Source organism: Euprymna scolopes, chromosome 45 (genome assembly GCF_053919585.1).
Source record: "Euprymna scolopes isolate OS-2025 chromosome 45, ASM5391958v1, whole genome shotgun sequence".
In the NCBI taxonomy this organism is placed as follows: domain Eukaryota; kingdom Metazoa; phylum Mollusca; class Cephalopoda; order Sepiida; family Sepiolidae; genus Euprymna; species Euprymna scolopes.
The window spans coordinates 21,163,251-21,182,800 of NC_136526.1; the positions used below are offsets into that span (position 1 = coordinate 21,163,251).

General features: G+C 33.9%; 1 protein-coding gene across 1 annotated transcript in view; it reads right to left on the reverse strand.

Annotated features, from left to right (window-relative positions):
* LOC145269281 (WD repeat-containing protein 35-like) overlaps nt 1–19,550 on the reverse strand; it is a 143,094-nt gene that overhangs the window by 9,170 nt on the left and 114,374 nt on the right. The window contains exons 25-31 of the mRNA XM_080124963.1: nt 19,186–19,248; nt 17,205–17,417; nt 12,982–13,116; nt 10,763–10,895; nt 9,949–10,035; nt 5,656–5,785; nt 3,941–4,009 (exon numbers count right to left, since the gene is read on the reverse strand). Of these exons, the coding sequence (XP_079981089.1) occupies nt 3,941–4,009; nt 5,656–5,785; nt 9,949–10,035; nt 10,763–10,895; nt 12,982–13,116; nt 17,205–17,417; nt 19,186–19,248 (830 nt within the window). The remainder of the gene's footprint in view (nt 1–3,940; nt 4,010–5,655; nt 5,786–9,948; nt 10,036–10,762; nt 10,896–12,981; nt 13,117–17,204; nt 17,418–19,185; nt 19,249–19,550) is intronic.

Sequence of the window (19,550 nt, forward strand, 5' to 3'; positions counted from 1 at the left end):
AAATTTCATAAAAAGTGGCCCAGCCGTTTTTGAGTCTGTTCTTTTGTTGATCAACTCATGAGAAGTTGTGACAACGGTCCCCCAAATCCAACAATTGTCAAAGGTCACAATCCTACTTCTAAACTCGGGCTGTTTTTATACAGCCTATCTTCCCTGTTTGCATGTGTGTGCTGAGATTTCACGAGACCACAGCTTATAAAACCACAAACACAATCTTTAATCTCTCTCTCTTTATCGCCTGACCTCACTCGACACACACACCTGGTAAGACTTCTGTTTTCCTCAACTTCAGACAAAAGAATCTATAGAGAACACACACACCACACACAGACAAAGTTCCTATAAAAGTAGATTTGTTAAAGTTTCCATAACATCTAAATCTGACTCCCAGGATGCCATGGGCATGGAGTATGTGCCTACATTAAAGATGGCTTTCCATGTGGTAGGGATATCTCCAGAGAAGATCCTAATTTACCTTGTATGTGCTTCCGGGTTCCACTAGCTTACACGACTGCATTTATATTTGCCCTCTATCGCCCCCACAACAGTGGGGTTACTATCTTTAAGAGTATATCTGAGAAAATTGACCACATACTGTCTGCTCATCCTTCGGCTAACATTCACATTTGCGGTGACTTTTATGTCCATAATGTGGAATGGCTGACTCACTTAAATAAGACCGATGACAAGGGGAGGTTCAGTCATGATTTTGCCATTGCCTATGACCTCACACAGATTGTTCACGAACCCACCCGTGTGCCCAATACTACCGGTCAGTATGCAAGCCTTCTAGACCTTTTTCTCAGAACTTCCCCTGAGCTATGTTCATGTTCCGTTCTATCTCCTCTGGGATTCTCCGACCACTCTGTTGTATCAGTTAAGATAAAAATGAAATGTAATACATCTTCAGAAGAACCTCTCCACCGTACTGTATATCGATACTCTATGGCTGACTGGGATAGCTTCCGTACATTCATATCTGATCTACCTCTGCATTCCATGTTTAAAAAGGATGTGTCCTCTATAGTATCAGACCTGACCGAATGGTTAATTGTAGGCGTAGACCGATTCATACCATCCAAAGAATTTCAACAAAAACCTAACAGCCAGCCATGGTTCTCCCCAGAATGTGCTGCTGCCATCGTGCACAGAAATCACTTTTTCTATATCTACCAATGTAATAGATGTACTGAGACTAAAGCTGTTTTCATGACTGCCAGCAATCACTGTAAAAGAGTAATAAAAAATGCAAGAGAGCTATATGCTCAGTCCGTTAAATCCAAAGTAGCTGAGCAGCGGCTTGGCTCCCACCAGTTTTGGCAAATACCAAACAGGATCTTGAACAGAAGCGTGCGTTCTATCCCAACCATCATCAATAGACTTGAGGTCATCTTGTCAGCATCAGACAAGGCCAGACTATTTGCCAAGAACTTTGCAGCTAATTCTACCCTAAGCGACAAAGGTCATCAACTCCCCGTATTTCCTCCTATAACAGACAACACGCTATGCAACATACATATATCTGTGCGTGAGGTCGCCAAGCTAATCAAGAACCTTGATTCCAGTAAAGCAACTGGCCCTGACGGCATTACAGTTATAGTGTTAAAAAAGCTTCAACCAGAACTTGCCCCCATACTTACAAACTGTTTAAGCGTTGCCTTAAGGAAAAGTGCTTTCCAACACCCTAGAAAACCTCATCAGTATGCTCTGTATTTAAGAATTCTCCCTCTCAGTACAGACTAATAAGTCTCCTGTGTGTCATGAGTAAGTTGTTGGAATCCATATTAAATAAAAAAGTAGTCAACCACCTCAGCAGAAACAACCTTCTTAGTGACATGCAATATGGTTTCCGCTCCGCAAGATCTACAGCAGATGTGCTAACGGTTATATCTCATAGGATTAGTAAATCTCTTGACAAAGGCTTCCTTTCCAGGGCAATTGCTCTTGACATATTGAAGGCCTTCGATAAGGTATGGCATAAGTGCCTACTTCACAAGATTTCCAGCTACGGTATCACTGGAAATATTTTCTCAATTATTAAATCATTTCTCTCCGATAGGCTGATGGGCAGTAGTGGTTGATGGGCAGAAATCAAAGGCCAACAGTATTAATGCTGGAGTCCCTCGGGGGTCCATCCTGGGCCCAACTCTCTTCCTGATCTACATCAATGATCTCCAAACCATATACTTAAATCATTCGTTGACATCTATGCTAATGACACGACCATCTATGGCAACACATCAAAGGCCGTAAATGACAAAGTTCTCTCTGATTCTCTCTCCTTTGATCTTGAGCGCATGGTACAGTGGGGGAAGAGGTGGCTGGTTACTTTTAATGCATGCAAAACCAAGCTTCTATCTTTATATCATCAACACTCTGATTGCCATCTAGCATCAATTGTAATAGATGGCTCTCGTCTTGGGGAGGCTCCATGCTTTGACAAGCTTCTGGGTTTGACCTTTACTCCTGATCTGAAATGGAACACGTACATCAGGTCTGTTGCCAAGGATGCTGGGAAAATGGTGGGATCATTATACTGCAATTCTCTATCTGTATAAAAGCCAAGTATGTTCAAGGATGGAGTACTGCTGCCACATCTCGACAGGAGCTGCTAAAAACAGCCTATCCTGCCTAGACAGATTACAAAATAGACTTTGTGGCTTAGTGGGGGATGCCCTTTTCTCTTCCCTGCAGCCTCTCTTCCACAGAAGAGACATTGTGAGCCTGTCTTTGTTTTATCGTTATTTCCATGGCAAGTGCTCGTCTGAACTCCAATCTCTGGTCCCCCCTCACCAATCTTTCACAAAAAACACCCGTCTAGCTGAAACTACTGTCATTAATTTTCCGCACACTTTATCTGTGCCTAAATCCAAACATGAGCAGAGCTTCTTTCTTAGAAGTGCACGACTGTGGAACTCTCTTCCGTTTGCTTGTTTCCCACTTGACTACAACTTGAATGTCTTCAAGTTCAACATAAACAAATTCCTGACAAACTGTTCTCTTAAGTAAGACACCCTATCAAATATCCAATACTAATGATTACTACGATACTATCTCATTGATTACTGTACACGCAATAACCCTTATCCCCGAGTAGCTTCCGGGTCTTAATAAGTGGTGACCGCACTGTAAAAAAAAAAATCATCTCAATATCACTACTTTTAAAAATGTTTGTTTCCTCTATCAGCATGTGGAGGTGCTGCTGCAAAGATTTACATTTTATTGTTTCTGGCCATGTCTTTATTTATCCCTCTTTTTCACAATCCCTAGTATCACTTTCTCCTGTGGTTTTCCTTTGATTTTCTCTGTAAACTTAACCTGCTATCTTAACTCTCCGACACCTACTAATCCAAGAATTCTCATCCATTCTATGGACATGGTCAGCCAGAACATCAAAGTTTACTTTTCCATTCACATCTCTCTATATTTTCCAGATTTAATCTCCCTCTGAAGTCATCAGATTTAAACATCTTAGTATTATATTACACGTTCATAATATTATTCTCATATCATTTCTCTCCATGCAACACATGTCCTCAACCCTTTTTCCATCCATACATCATCACACTGCATAAACATGTCTGATAGACTCTTTGGTTGATAGTGGCAGAAGCTTCCCTAAACTTACTCCATCCATTCCTAACTCTTGCAACCACATCAGCACTTGTTCCATCCTTTGCTCCAATGATATCAACACGATAATAAAACTTTTTGACAACTTCAATAGCCATTCACAGCTATTTTCTCATTATCCCACACTTCTTGCATACTAACTAGTCATCATCTCTCAACCGACCATTAATTCCACCTGCGTACCCAATGTACCTGTGAAATTTAATTACGCAAGTTCAGGAAAAAATAGGATGTTACTTGTTGATGCAACAAATGTCATCTAACTTCCGATCATGAATCGTGATTTGAATGAAAGGATGACACTTACGAATCGGGCATACGTGAGGCACAAGTTGGACATTCCACTTGGTTTGACTTGGAATCTTTTGGACTGTATCTAAAATCATTGAAAAAGCAAAGAAAATTTTAAAGAACAAGAAATCATAAATGAAGAAAAACCTTATCAAGGGTGTGAATTCCATATAAAAACATTGATTTAATTTGAATAAAATAAAATACGCATCAAGTGTGTTTGAAAGCCAAATCATAATGTAATATTAGGACTTGATGCTTTTTTTTATTTATTCAAATTAAATCAATGTTTGTATAGGGAATTCACACCCTTGACGTTATTCTTGAGTTGCCTACACACTGTTCTAACATTTCAAAATACAACCACTGAGATACAACGTCCGGCTCTTTACTTTTCTTTCTCCAACTTTACAATATAGAGAGAAAGAAGAAAAGAAAAGAAAAAAAAAGAAACAAAACAACACACTGAAGATGGAGTATACCTCTGAAATATATTTGTTATAAATTTTAAACAAGTAAAATATTTGTTTATTTTCCTAATATTACATTGTGATTTGGCTTTCAAGCGCACTTGATGCGTATTTTATTTTATTCAAAGAAAAATCTGTTGTCCTAATATTCATAAAATGTAAATATGTTTTAAAGATTTATTTTAATGTTTGACCTTATATATATATATATTGCAAGTTAGAAATATCCAAAAATAAAAACCATTGAATTTTAAAGGGGTTGTTGATAATGCTCAATTAACACTACCCTTGAGTAAAAACAGAGGTATATGACAATGTCTTTTAAGACTGAAACAATAGATGTATTGTCACATCTTATGGTAATTTTGTTTACCTAAATTGAATAAAATTATATATATATACACTACAAGCAAGAAGATATTTGTAATTTGGCTGTTATTAATCTAGTTCCATATAATATTTTAATATATAACTTATGGTACATAACATCTATATAGGAAAATAAGACAAAAAAAATTACAAAGGAATAACACCAAACATAATTTAAAATATAATTATGCAAATAAGTCATACAAATAATTGTTTAGATCTTTGCTCTCTAATATAAATACACTATTGAAGCAGTGTTTGCATATTAGACTATGTTGGACCATAAAATGATGAGACATTATACAAATCAGTTTGATGTTCTGTTCAGTCCTAGGAGGTCCATCCACTCAGTCTTTACCTTTTCTCTGAGAAGGAGTTGTTTTATTGCCAATAACCTGATGCACCTCTGCCGGTAAATGTGAACAGGGCTGCTTAGGCATTTTTGTAGGTTAGAGCATGCTTATCCTAGTGTGCTAGCTGACCTTGTGTATAACCTCCTGGCAAGAAGCTGAATAATATGTCATACTACTGATTTCAATAATGCTGAACCATTTTGATGATAATAGAGTTGCGATAAATTAAAAAAAAGCTTTCACAATTATTTCGATTGAGTTAATGTTTTTTCCCCAAGTTTTTTTCCTATATACTTTGATTACATAAAATACAAGCAGAAATATTCCTTAGTCCTGAGATTGAGTTTAATCAAAATCATGTAATGGATTTTGATTAAAATTGGAATAAAAATTCTAGACATAAAGCTTAATTTATTATAAAATTATATTTTGACTTCAATATTCATAAAGGAAAGTAAGATTGAGGCAAAACTGTTCTGTTCAGAGAATTTTGATCCTAACCTGATGGATATTCTTCTAGTATATATAAAAGAAATTACCTGGTAAAAATCTCAAAGGCCAAATCCTCAAATGTTTGCTTCTGTGCCGGATCCAACTTTTCATGCGATTCTAATGTGATAAATGCTTTTGAACATGTCCCAAAAGCCCGATTCGCACATGCCGCTAAAGCTGAAAACAAAAAGACATAATTAGCTCAAACTAAATTTTTTTCCAGATTACTTCATGGTGTCATTGGTTGCAGGTAGAAGACTTGCAACTGTATGAGGAATAGCTCCTCCAAGTCTCTCTATGATAGTAATTGAAACAAAAACTGTTAATTGGAATAAATATGAAATTTAATGAAATTGTTTGGATATGAAATTTTTTTTTTTAAAAACAAACTAATATTTGACTTATATAAACATTTTGAAAGATGTATCTTTCTTAAGGATATTTGGACCCAACAAAAACCAACTTTAGTTTTTATATAATATGGTTTTAATTATAATAACTTAATATATTTTATTACGTCAGTCACCAATCAAGCATGACGATGACAATCAGATAAACTTCACAAATAAATTTGTTCAAAGTTGATCATGCATTGTGGAGAACAGAACATAGTCTCTTTATCAAGTAGAGATGACAGAAACTTATCTAGTCACCACATTCGCAGAGTTACAAGATATAAGATCCGATTTTAACATCTAAAATTCATAAAATTCTGAAAATTCTGGCTCATAAAATTCTGAAAATTCTGGCTCATAAAATTCTGAAAATTCTGGCTCATAAAATTCTGAAAATATCCAACTCCAATGCCTTATGTCTTCCAATGTTCATGGTCCTGGATCTGACCTTAAACTATATCCAATGGTGAGGCTCCAGCTTGCGGGCTTTGGGGAGTGTGGAGCCACCCTTTAATTGCTATTGCTCACAGGTCCACTCTGACCCGGAGTGGTAGTACCTGTTAGGGTCCCAACTATGGGTTAAATAGAAACCAACTTAAAAAGAAAATTTATTCTATTAAAAAAAATTTCTTCAAAATAACTGGATTCGGCATTACCTGAAAAGGGTTGATATGCCGTAAAACAAAAACAATCCACCAACAATCCAATGTCCAGATGCTTCGGAAACTAAAAATATCCAACTTCAACTCCTTCTAAAATTTCTGACTCCCTCTGACTCTGAATCTACAACAATGCTGATCACAGATTTATTTTGATTTCTTTTAGACAGAATGCCTTACTAATGCTTCTCAACCTTTTTTACAAAGTGACACAATTGAGTTTAAAAAATTTTCACAGCTATCATAAAAAAATAAATATTTTCTGCTCATAAAGCTTTTTTGCAATAAAATAAAAAACAAAGATTATATAAGAAGAATTTTTATTCACATGAAAAACATATCCTGTATTTAAAAATTTTTTTTTTTTTACAGAGTGATCACCACTTATCAAGGCCCGGAAGCCACTCAGGGATAAGGGTTATTGCAAGTACATTACGTTAGTGTGGAGATTTGATGAAGTGTTTACTAAAGGGGGCGGTTCATTAGGAATTTGTTAACATAGGACTTGAAGACATCCAAGTTGTAGTCCGGTGGGAAGCAGGCAGACGGAACAGAGTTCCACAGGCGTGCAATTCTAAGAAAGAAGCTTTGTTCATGGAATCTGTGTTTTGATTTAGGCACAGATATAGAGTGGGGGAAATTTTTCACAGTGGATTCAGCTAGACGGGTGTTTTTCATGAAAGATTGGCGAGGGGAGACCAGAGATTGGAGTTCAGATGAGCACCTGCCATGGAAATAACGATAAAACACGGATAGGCTCGCAACATCTCTTCTGTGGGAGAGAGGTTGCAGGGTAGAGAAAAGGGCATCCCCCACTAAGCCACAAAGTCTATTTTGTACTCTGTCAAGGCAGGATAGGCTGCTTTTACCAGTTCCTGCCCAGATATGGCAACAGTATTCCATCCTTGGATGTACTTGGCTTTTATATAGATAGAGAATTGCATCAGTAGTGAGATATCTTCTTGAACGGTAGAAGGATCCCACCATCTTTCCAGCGACCTTGGCAACAGACTTGATGTACGTGTTCCATTTCAGATCAGGAGTAAAGGTTAAACCCAGAAGCTTGTCAAAACACGGGGCCTCACCCAGACGAGAGCCATCCATCACAATTGATGCCAGATGGGGATCAGAGCGTTGATGATGTAAGGATAGGAGTTTGGTTTTGGATGCATTAAAGGTAACTAGCTACATCTTCCCCCACTGAACCACGCGCTCGAGATCAGAGGAGAGAGAATCAGAGAGAACTTTGTCATTTACAGCCTTTGATGTGTTGCCGTAGATGGTTGTATCATCAGCATAGATGTCAACGAATGATTTAAGTATGTGTTTAGGGAGGTCATTGATGTAGATCAGGAAGAGAGTTGGGCCTAGGATTGACCCCTGAGGGACTCCAGCATTTATATTGCAGGCCTCTGATTTTTGTCCATCTACCACTACTCTTATGAGCCTATCGGAGATAAATGATTTAATGATTGAGAAAACATTTCCAGTTATTGAAATCAGGTCTGAATTATTCAGCTCTGATGCCAATTCCCAATATTTTGAAAAACTTCTGATATTCCAATTGATCGTCCCATCATTAATATCGACCACAAAAATGCTTACCAATTAGTATGTGCGAATCATTTAAATTCCAGAAATTCAGCGATTTTGAATTGAATGGTGTTATCATGATTAAGAAATTAAATGTCTTTATTAAACAAAACAAAATTAAATGACTTCTAGCTATTATCTCACACTGATAAACATTTTGTAGCATATTAGTGTGCCATAGCACGATAGTTGGAACCACTTCTTTATACTATTATTTCATTTAGGAGGAGGTAATGAAAGAAGTGATGCAACAGTGCTGGGATGTAGAGGCAACCTTCCTTACCACTAACCACTGCAACCCTTTACTGTACACATCAATGCTGGGTGCATGACTGATCAAATGGATGCCATTGCGAATTACGAGATTGCAGGTTTATTGTAAAAAAGGCATAAGTGTGAAATTATGAGTTCACCTCTCCTCCAATTTTTTTGCACCTACTTGTGAAGTATTGACCACTTCAAATTCAAACAAGGGTCAATGGATACTCTCTGAAAGAGTGCCTGTGATAGGGAGCTTCAGTTTGGTGGTAAGAAAAAAAATGAAAGATAATTAAAAGAAAACTCGTGCCAGGAGCAAAGTGTAGTATCTGTTCTGATGCGTCACTAAAGTTAATTGGTCCTTGGTCAATGTAGGGGAAACCCTTCATACTGAGACAATTACTATTTTTTTTATACTGCCAAAGTGCCCTCTTCTTGCCCTTGTTTTAGGGGAGCTGGTCCCCCCCTCCCCATTAAAAACGACCTTGTGTCACATTTGCTTTCGTGGGGAAGCAAATAAATACCTAAAAGAAAACTGCAGAATAAGCAGAGTAAAACTTCTTTTTTTTCCCAGGGGAGCCACCATTTATCCATGCCCACTCGAGGATAAGGTTTAATGAATATAAGGTGGTAGTTTAGTAATCGTTAATGGTGTAAATTGGATAGAATTTGGATTATTTAAGGGAATAGTTCAACGTGAACTTGTTTACATTGGACTTGAAGGCTGCTATATTGGCCAGGAAGCAGGCCAGTGGAACAGTGTTCCACAGGTGCGCAGTTCTAGGAAAGAAGCTTTGTACATGGAATCTGCATTTAAATTTAGGCACAAATAGAGTGGGAGAAATTGTTGATAGTGGTTGTAGCTAGGCGAGTGTTTCTTGTGAAAGTTTGGCAAGGGAGAACCATAGATTGGAGCTCAGACGAGCTCTTACCATTATAATAATGATAGAGCAGAGACAGGCTCACAATGTCTCTTATGTGGAAAAGATGTTGCAGGGCAGAGAAAAGGGCATCATCTAGGTTTCGAAGCTGGATTTGAACTCTATCAAGGTAAGATAGGGGGCACCGAGCAACTCATGCCCAGATGTGGCAATAGTACTCCATTTTAGGACATACTTGGCTCTTATACACATAGAGGATTGCATTTGCAGTGAGATACCTACTGGAGCAGTAGAATGATCCAACCATTTTTCCAGCAATATTGACAACAGATTTGATGTATGTGTTCCATTTAAGATCAGGAGTGAAAGTCAATCCCAAAAGCTTGTCAAGAAGACTGGTGTTCTTTTGGTATTTTCTTCTCCTGCCTTATTGAATCTAGTTTGACCCGCTATTAGGCCAAAGCACTGAATGCAAAGCCTATGTTACACCAGTTCATTTTGCAGGTTGAATAATCGACTAAGCCGATAAACTTAACAAGAAAAGCAAATCTTACCGAGAAGAGAATAAATGCTGACAGGCTCAAGAACATCTTCATAATCACGTAAGATCAAAGCAGTTTTCATGGCAGCATCCGCATGACCTAAAGCAGAAAATGGAGTCAAAAGTTAAAATTGTAGAAAAGAAAAGTTCTGTTGATTTGAGTATTTCTTAATAATTAAAAATGAATTATTGTCATGTTCTGATATTCCTCTTCCATCATGAGATATGATAGATATCATGATATCGTAGATATGATAGATATCATATAATATTGTAAATATGATAGATATCATATGATATCGTAGATATGATAGATATAATATGATATCATAGATATGATAGATATCACATGATATTCATAGATATGATAGATATCATATATATCATATATCGTAGATATGATAGACATCATATGATATCATATATATGATAGATATCATATGATATCATAGATTTGATAGATATCATGATATGATAAATATGATCATATGATATCGTAGATATGATAGATATCATATGATATCGTAAATATGATATATTATATCGTAGCTATGATAGATACCATATGATATTGTAGATATCATATGATATCGTAGATATGATATCATATGATATCGTAAATATGATAGATATCATATGATATCGTAGATATGATAGATATCATATGATATCGTAGATATGATAGTTATCATATGATATCGTAGATATGATAGATATCATATGATATCGTAAATATGATAGATATCATATGATATCATAAATATGATAGATATCATACGTTATTGTAGGTATCAGTTGTTATAAGATCAATAGAATATGAAACTTACCCGCCTGGAGTTGCGTATGGGCTAGTAGATAAAAATGATAAGCCTCTGCATGGTGCCAGGGGTTATCAACCAGTTGGCTATCATGCATTGATGCTGTGTCTTCTTCCAGAAATCCATCAAGAGAGGAACCCACCTAAGAGGCCAAAAGAAGAAATAGACTTTGTTTTAAACTAGCCTGGGTGGCCGACATTGCCCGGGTGTTTGTGGGTGTGTGTTGAGCAAAAAAAAAAAGTGGTAGCAGGCAGTCTCAAACCCCTACCGTGAAAAACGGAAAAGAATGTGAAAAAAAAAGCAACGTCTTTGCTGTTGTGCCTATCACCAAACCAGTAGTGTTGCGAAGGTTTAAATTAAGGCTAGTCAATCAAGAAGAGAGGATGACTTTAGAAATATTGGCAAAAAAAGCAGCCCCTCCTTATAGAAAAGTATCCATTTGAGGGTGAAGCAATCAATGTTTTTAGCCAATTTTTCGATATTTGGTGTCCGAAAGGTCGAGCTTCAAATCGATACTAATCTTGTGAAAGTCCATTGTCTTTGTTGAAAGTTTTAGGCAGGCATACAAACATACATACATTTAAACAGACAGGTGAGATTTATATTTTAGAAGATGCTTGCAATAATTTAATCAAAGTTGATGAAATGTCTAAAAATGATTTTAAATGGAATATTATCACATTCATTGGATGCTGCATTTTACTGAAAGTTCCATAGTGTGTGCGTGTGAGTTTATCTTTTGAGAGTTAAGTTGTTATCTTTTTATTATCCCAAGCAATGCCACATTGCCACTTGGACATGAGCAGCTGCTAGTCAGGATTATCTCAATAAACATTTGTGGAAGTTGAGCAGCAAGATGTTTTTTCACATTACATTTAAATTTCTGCAGGTTAGTACAATCAGGGAAGCAGGAAAGAAGGAGAGAATTCCAAAGTGTAGCAGTTTGAAGGAAGAAACTATTAGAGTAGAAATTTTTCTGACATCTACGAACATGAACAGAGAAGGGGGGGGGGATATTTGCTTGGTTGGTTAGTTGGGAATATTTACATTAAGGGGGCACAAGTGCTAGGAGTTCATCGGAGCACATTATTGGAGGGAAAGATTGTTTACCCACTTTCTTTCTCTGCTTCATAAGGATTTGTATTCTTCATCACTTCCAAAAGGAAGTTTCACAGAAAGGTGTGAACTCAAAATATTTTCCTACCTATAAAAATCGTTTTAAATCCCAAAAAACATCACAAGTTGATGTTGTAACAAGTTTAAGTCAGTGCAAATTTAGAAAGTCCTAAGAACTGATCAACAAAATCTCAAGACTTTGCTTACCACAACTTGAACAGGACTTCAAAACGACAACATTCTCCTTTGGTAGGAGAAGGTGGAAAATATTCAATGACTCGCATACATGCTTTCTCCATCTAATGCATATATCCTTACACACAAACAGCAGTCAAGCAAACAGAAATGAATTGCTACTGCACTAGCAACAATAAGGTAAACTAATGCACACCCACATACACAATGCCACACTGCCAAATACGCATGCAGGTATATTACTTATACGTGCATAATCACACTATGAACATATTGACCCACACACTTATGACTATGGAACTTTCTTTACCAAATAGAAATTTGCATAAATGAACATTTTTATTATTGAAAGTAACTTTTATAAAAGTGTTTTGTTATAAAATTTCGTTTTTCCTAATTTTTGCATTTACAAAAAACTCTGTTTATACTTTAGTTCGCACTTACTAATTGGTGACCCTTCTATTCTCTTATGCTTTATTTTCCTTTTTATATGCATGTATGTCTTTATATATCCTTTATTTTCTTCCTTTGTTAAAAAAGTAATTTTTATACCCAATTTATATTTAATTGTTGGTGTGGTTCTTGGCTATCCTTAAAGACACTATTGTCATCCAAAGATAGCTTCTACCACATCACAAATTAGTGACTCCTGATGTGGAGGCAGCAAAAGCAGTGGTTTTCTCTTCTTTTTCATATTGATTAGTTTCGTTTCATTGATTTCAAGTAGTGACTAGAAATTAAATTGCAAAGCAATAGTGAGCAAGCCTGTTTTAAACATTTTAAAGTAACCAATCCATTAAAAACATTTTCAAGTAAGTAATCCATTAAAAAGAGAAACAAATTTGTTTTATGCAACGAAAATGTATTTTTTTTTAAAAGACATACAAAACAAAAAAAAGAAAAGCGCAAATACTCACATCACCGATTTTTCCTTTTTGTGATTTAACACTGAATTTCATTTGTTCGTGATATTTCTCAATCAAAAGACCTGTCAAAACATACATCTTCTTCATCAAAAGTGGTTTGGCTTTTTTAGCAATTCGATTGGCTTTCTGAAGAAAACAAAACCAAAAGAAAAGGGTGTTTTTTTTTTTACAAAAGGATCACCACTTATCAAGACCCAAAGGCCATTCGAGGATAAAGATTGAAGTGTGTACAGTAGTTAAAGGGACACTATCAAAGTAATTGTTAGTAGTGTAAATTAGGTAAATTGGATTACTTAAGGGGAACGGCTCATCAAGAATTTGTTTATATTGGACTTGAAGATGACCACATTGTAGTCAGCTGAAAAGCAGGCAAACGGAAGACAGTTCAACAGGTGTGCAGTTCTAAGAAAGAAGCTCTGTTCATGGAATCCATGTTTTAGTCTAGGCACAGTTAAAGGGTGTGTGGGTGGGGGGGAACTATTGATAATGTTTTCAGCTGGACGAGTGTTTCTCGTGAATGTTTGGTGATGGGCGACCATAGATTGGAGCTCAGTCGAGCACTTGTCATGAAAATAACGATAAAGCAGAGACAGGCTCGTAACATCTCTTCTGTGAGAAAGAGGTTGCAGGACAGAGAAAAGGGCCTCACCCACTAGGCTACAAAGTCTATTTTGAACTCTGTCAAGGCAGGATAGGTCTTTCTAGCAGTTGCCCAGATGTGGCAACAATACTACATCTTTGGACATACCTGGCTCTAATATCTGGATCTTATATAGGTAGAGAATTGCATCAGCAGGTAGATATCTACTGGATCGATAGGAGGATCCCATCATTTTTACAGTGACCTTGACAACGGATTTGATGTACGTGTTTCATTTTTAAACATATCAAACTATTAGTGTCAACACGTGGAGTCAATTGCATTTACCCTCAATCTATACTGAGGAGGGGGCCTTACTAACTAGGAGATGACTTTTTATGAAGAAACCAATGCATTAACTTTTGTTAATCCTAAAAAAATTACATAATTATTGAATTTTAATTAAATTTCCAGCATATTTCCATAAAATCTCAAAAAATTTCATGCTCATACAATTTTTAAAAGACTGGATTATCTGATCGCAATAAAACAAAAATGAATTAAAAAATTTTTATTTGATCTGCGTAAAATAATCAAACTAAACTACACTTGCTTGGTCTTCAAATTAGAATCAAAGTATAAGACAGAGGATGACCAATGACATCCATTCCTCACATTTTTATGGCCTTGTACCTTATTTGTTTAAATATATTTGGATATTAAAAAATTGAAAGTGCAGTATCTGTTCTTTGTCTGTTTTGATGGCATTGATGATTGCAGTTTGAATGTCAAGTATGTCACATTGTACTGTGTTATGAAACAATAAAGAAACTCAAGGACAACAACATTATGTCTCAATTGAAAAATGACATTTTTCATGTTTTTAAAATAATTCATTTAAATAAAAAAACATGTTGTTTGTCTTTTAAAATGTTTCTAAATTGTTATTTGAAATTGATTTACAATTTTCAACCAACTTCATTTTTCGCTTTTTTATTATTTGACTATATCTTCATTCATGAACATTACTTTAAATATCATTTCTTGAACTTTTTATACTTTTTCAAACATTAATTTTACAGTTTTCAATTTTCTTCATTAACCAACAATGTTATAGAAAGTCTATTAAAAAACATGTTTTTGCTAATCATTTTCCTCTGAAGAAAATAGTCAAATTTTTGAAACTCCATGAAATAAGGAAATATTTAATTTTATCTTGTATTCTTGTTTTTGAACAATAAATTCTGTAAATGTTAATTTGCATGATTTAATTCTCCTAACATACACACACACACACATGTTGAAATTTAAACATTTACTTTTAAATGTTTTAACGCTTGTGTACTGATCAAATGATTATAATATCATGATCTGCGCATGTGAGCTAAAGTGACCAAATTTATTTAAACTGTAAAGTGCTCAACGATAAGAAACAAGTTTTCTAAAGGGGGCTGACATAGTAATGTATAAATATATATATATATATATATATATATATATGTATAGTAATATATAAATATATATATATATATATGTATAGTAATATATAAATATATATATATATATATATATATATATATATATGTATAGTAATATATAAATATATATATATATATATATATGTATAGTAATATATAAATATATATATATATATATGTATAGTAATATATAAATATATATATGTATAGTAATATATAAATATATATATATATATATATATATATATATATATATATGTATAGTAATATATAAATATATATATATATATATATGTATAGTAATATATATATATATATATATATATATATATATGTATAGTAATATATAAATATATATATATATATATATATATATATATATATATATATGTATAGTAATATATAAATATATATATATATATATATATATGTATAGTAATATATAAATATATATATATATATATATATATATATATATATATATATATATATATATATATATGTATAGTAATATATAAATATACAGGATGACCCCAAAAAACTGGCCCCAACTCTAATTAGGCCCCGTTTCTTAGTGTATTGTCCGAATGAAATTAAACTTTGGTCATAACTAGTTTATTATATTCAAAACATCACATCAAAACACTACGGTCTTTGGCCTTTTTTTCTCCGTTCTACAGCATATGTTCTAGATGACCTCCATTTAGCTTCAGTTTTTTTTTGGGGGGGGGATCACCCTGTATATATATATATAGTAATATATAAATATATATAGATAGATAGATAGATTTTACCAATTTTCAACCAACTTCATTTTTCGGATCTTGTTATTATTTGACTATATCTTCATTCATAAGCATCACTTTAAATATCATTTTTGAACTTTTTATACTTTTCCAAACTTTGCAGTTTTAAATTTTTTGCACTAACCAGCAAATAAATATAAAATAATGGCTATAAAAAAATTTCTTAAGAAAAAGAAACAAATTTTTAAAACTGTTTGGAATAAGGAAATAATTAATTCTATCTCGTATTCATTGTTTCTGAACAATGAATTTTTTAAATATTAATTTGCATAATTTAATTCACCCTCATATATATATATATATATATATATATATATATATATATATTAATCGTGACACCCTGCACTGAAGATTCCTGAAAGGATGAAACACTAGTGTCTGTAGGTATTAAATTATTATAGTAAAAAATTATTAAATATATATATATATATATATATATATATATATATATATATATACACAAGGGGAATTTAATTATGCAAATTAATGTTACCTAGCACCTTCTCCACTGTTCTGATGAGAAGCATGCATTAGGCTTTGAATGCTATGACAAAAAGAGTCCCCATTAACCCAACACCCCTAAATAAATGTGTATCCTGATTGAATAAATGAATATATATATATATAGTGCTCAATGTTTAGACAGAGCAATATGAATATGTTTAATATGAAAACTAGTGGTAACAAATATGCAAATATGTTTCAGTGACCACCCTGCTAGGGAAAATCACATCATCAAGAGGAATTTAATTATGAAAATTAATGTTACCTAGCCCCTTTTCCACTCTTCTGATGAGAAGCATTAGGCTTTAAAATGCCATGGCATAAAAAGTTTCCATTTACCCACCCCTAAATTTATATATATTAATATATAGTTTTTATACCTTCATTTTCATTTCTTGTTTACTTCTAAATAAGCTCCAATACAATTTTGTTGAGCTTTGTATTGTCCTGACAAGTCTCTCCTTAAAGAATTAACTTTATTCTCTTCCTTTAATTTCCACATTTATATATCTATATCTATGTATCTATATCTATGTATCTATATAGGTAAAAATGCACTTTCGTAAATTGAATTCATCACAAAAACAAATAACATCTACGTAAATCGTGATATATCTGAACAGTCAGTGAGGTGGACGAGTGGTAAAAGGTTAGGCTTCTTACCATGGGGTCTCGATTTCGAATCTCGCAAGATTCAGCCACTCTGAGGAGTCGTAGACAAAACATGTGTTAGTGGATAATTATATTTTAAAAACAATATATATATATATATATATATATGTGTGTGTGTGTGTGTGTGTTAAATGTATAAAAATCCCATATTGGATTTTATTTTGTGAAGCTAACCTTTAAAAGTAGTTTGGCCGCTTCCAGGTAATGACCAGCCTTACGATAAAGTTCAATAGCATTCATGTTGCGTCCTTTCTCCAACAGTTGACCAACATATTTGGTTAAACGAGCATCTATATCCTTCACTTTGTGCTGCCTGGCCAAATCGATGGCCAGGTTCCATTGGTTCAGATGAATACAGGAATCGATGGCATCACGGATGCGATTGCACTGAAAAAGGAAATAAGAATGCATAAACGTCACAAGCAAATATGGTGCTCTTCAATTTGTTTTTCTTACTGAAAATGGTGCAATAATTTATAAGCATGAAATGATGAGATTGGAGAAATGAAAATTGTAAGTGAAGTAAAATCTATATATCTATAAAAGTGACATTGTGTGTGTGTGTCTGTTTGTGTGTGTACATTTCTCTACCAAATTACTCTGTCAATTTTCAGTCTACAGATTTGAGATTTGACATAAGGGGTACTGAGATTTGGGAAAATCTTTTTAATCAGTTTTCGGCTAGAAATTTGGCTGTCAAGGAGTCAAAGTTTAACAATTTGACCTTTGAAAATTCTACCAAACTCCTCCGTGAATTTTGGGTCTAAACACTTGAAATAGTAGGTTCCATGGACATGTATCAAACTTTTTAACTTGATTTGAGCCCAAAACAATAAATTGTAACGGGTAAAAATTGGGGTCAAAGTTAACAAAAATTTGACCTCTCAGCCAATTTTTGGTCTAAACATTTGAAATTTTACATAAAGTGTATTCAGACATAGGGCAAGCTTTTTAATTGGTTTTGGCCGAAAATTTTGCTACCAAGGGGTCAAAGTTCAAAAGATTTGATCTTTGCGGTCTCTAGCAAATTTTGGGTCTAAACATCTGAAATTTTACATAAAAGGTATTCAGACATGGAGCAAGCTTTTTAATCAGTTTTTGGATGAAAATTTGGCTGCCAAGAGGTCAGAGTTGAAAAAGTTGACCTTTGCAGACTCTACCAAACTCCTCTGTCAATTTTGGGTCTAAACACTTTAAATTTTAGATGTAGGTTACCTAGACATGAGTTAAATTTTAAAAAGTTTTATAAAAATCCAAGGCATCACTTCTTTTAATAAGCACAAAAGTGCCAATTTTAGCCATTTTACCCTGAAAGACACCCTTTTATAACTCTCACTTTCCTTGTTTTGTCCTCACATTACATGAGCAATGTTTCTGACAAAAAGGGAAGAATTGCTATTTTCTGGGTTATCCATATGAAATTCATCATTTTTGACCATGAAATGGTATTTTTTTTATCCTTAAATCAAATGGCTTCATTCCTTGTCTGAAGCGATTTCCATAAAAAAAAATCAGCTCTAGGATCAAAGTGTAGTATTTGTTTTTATTTGGTCTTTTTATTATCAGTCAGTGAAGGAACGATTTTTCTAGACAATTTTTCTCCCCCCCCCCTAAAAAAAACGGTACTTGTACAGTTTAATGAAGACATTAAAAAATGAAAAAAGTTTATATTGTACGTATCTGTTATGGAATGAAGTTCTCCAAAATACATTTCACTTGATTTCATCAAGTAGTTTTTTTTTTTACAGCGAAAAAACAATTTGTTAGGATACCGAGCAAAAGATTCGATTTTTAGGAAGAAAAGCTAATATTAAAGATGGAGAGGGAGTGTAGGCACTTTAAATTGAGTTATATCCCCGTAGCGTGTTCAAAAAATTCAAAGATGTCTACTTTCAATGCGCTGTCATAAAAACATGTTTTTCCACTGTAAAAAAAGAAACTACTCGATAAAATTTAGTGAATTTTTTTTTTGAGATCTTCAGTCAAAAATGGATACGTACAATATATCCTTTTTTCGATATTTTCATTTTTTTATGTCTTGATTAAACTGCACAAGTACTAAAAAACAACCTTTTCCCCCAAATCTTATTGATGACAGGCAAAGAAAACTAAAGAAAGAAATGAAACGTTTTTATGTGAAATATTTTTCACCGACCTTAACAAAAGCTTTCACAGCTTCATCACACATTCCAACTGTGACAAACATGGACGATATTTTCTGAAAACATAAAACAAGAGTAATATTACACATGAAAACAAAAGATATGAGTAATATTACACATTAAAATATTACGCATTAGAATATTACACATTGCTAGTGAGAATTTGATTATTTAGATAACAAGAATTGTTTCCATGTTTTCAGATAGAATCATATTCTAATTGGCTCAGTCAAATTGATGAGCTTATGTTAAGATATGACAAAACTTCCCGATACCACACAACAGTAACATTCATATACCACATCTCATATATTAGTTCTTGTGGGATTTTTAATTTTGATTTCAAATGGTATTTTTT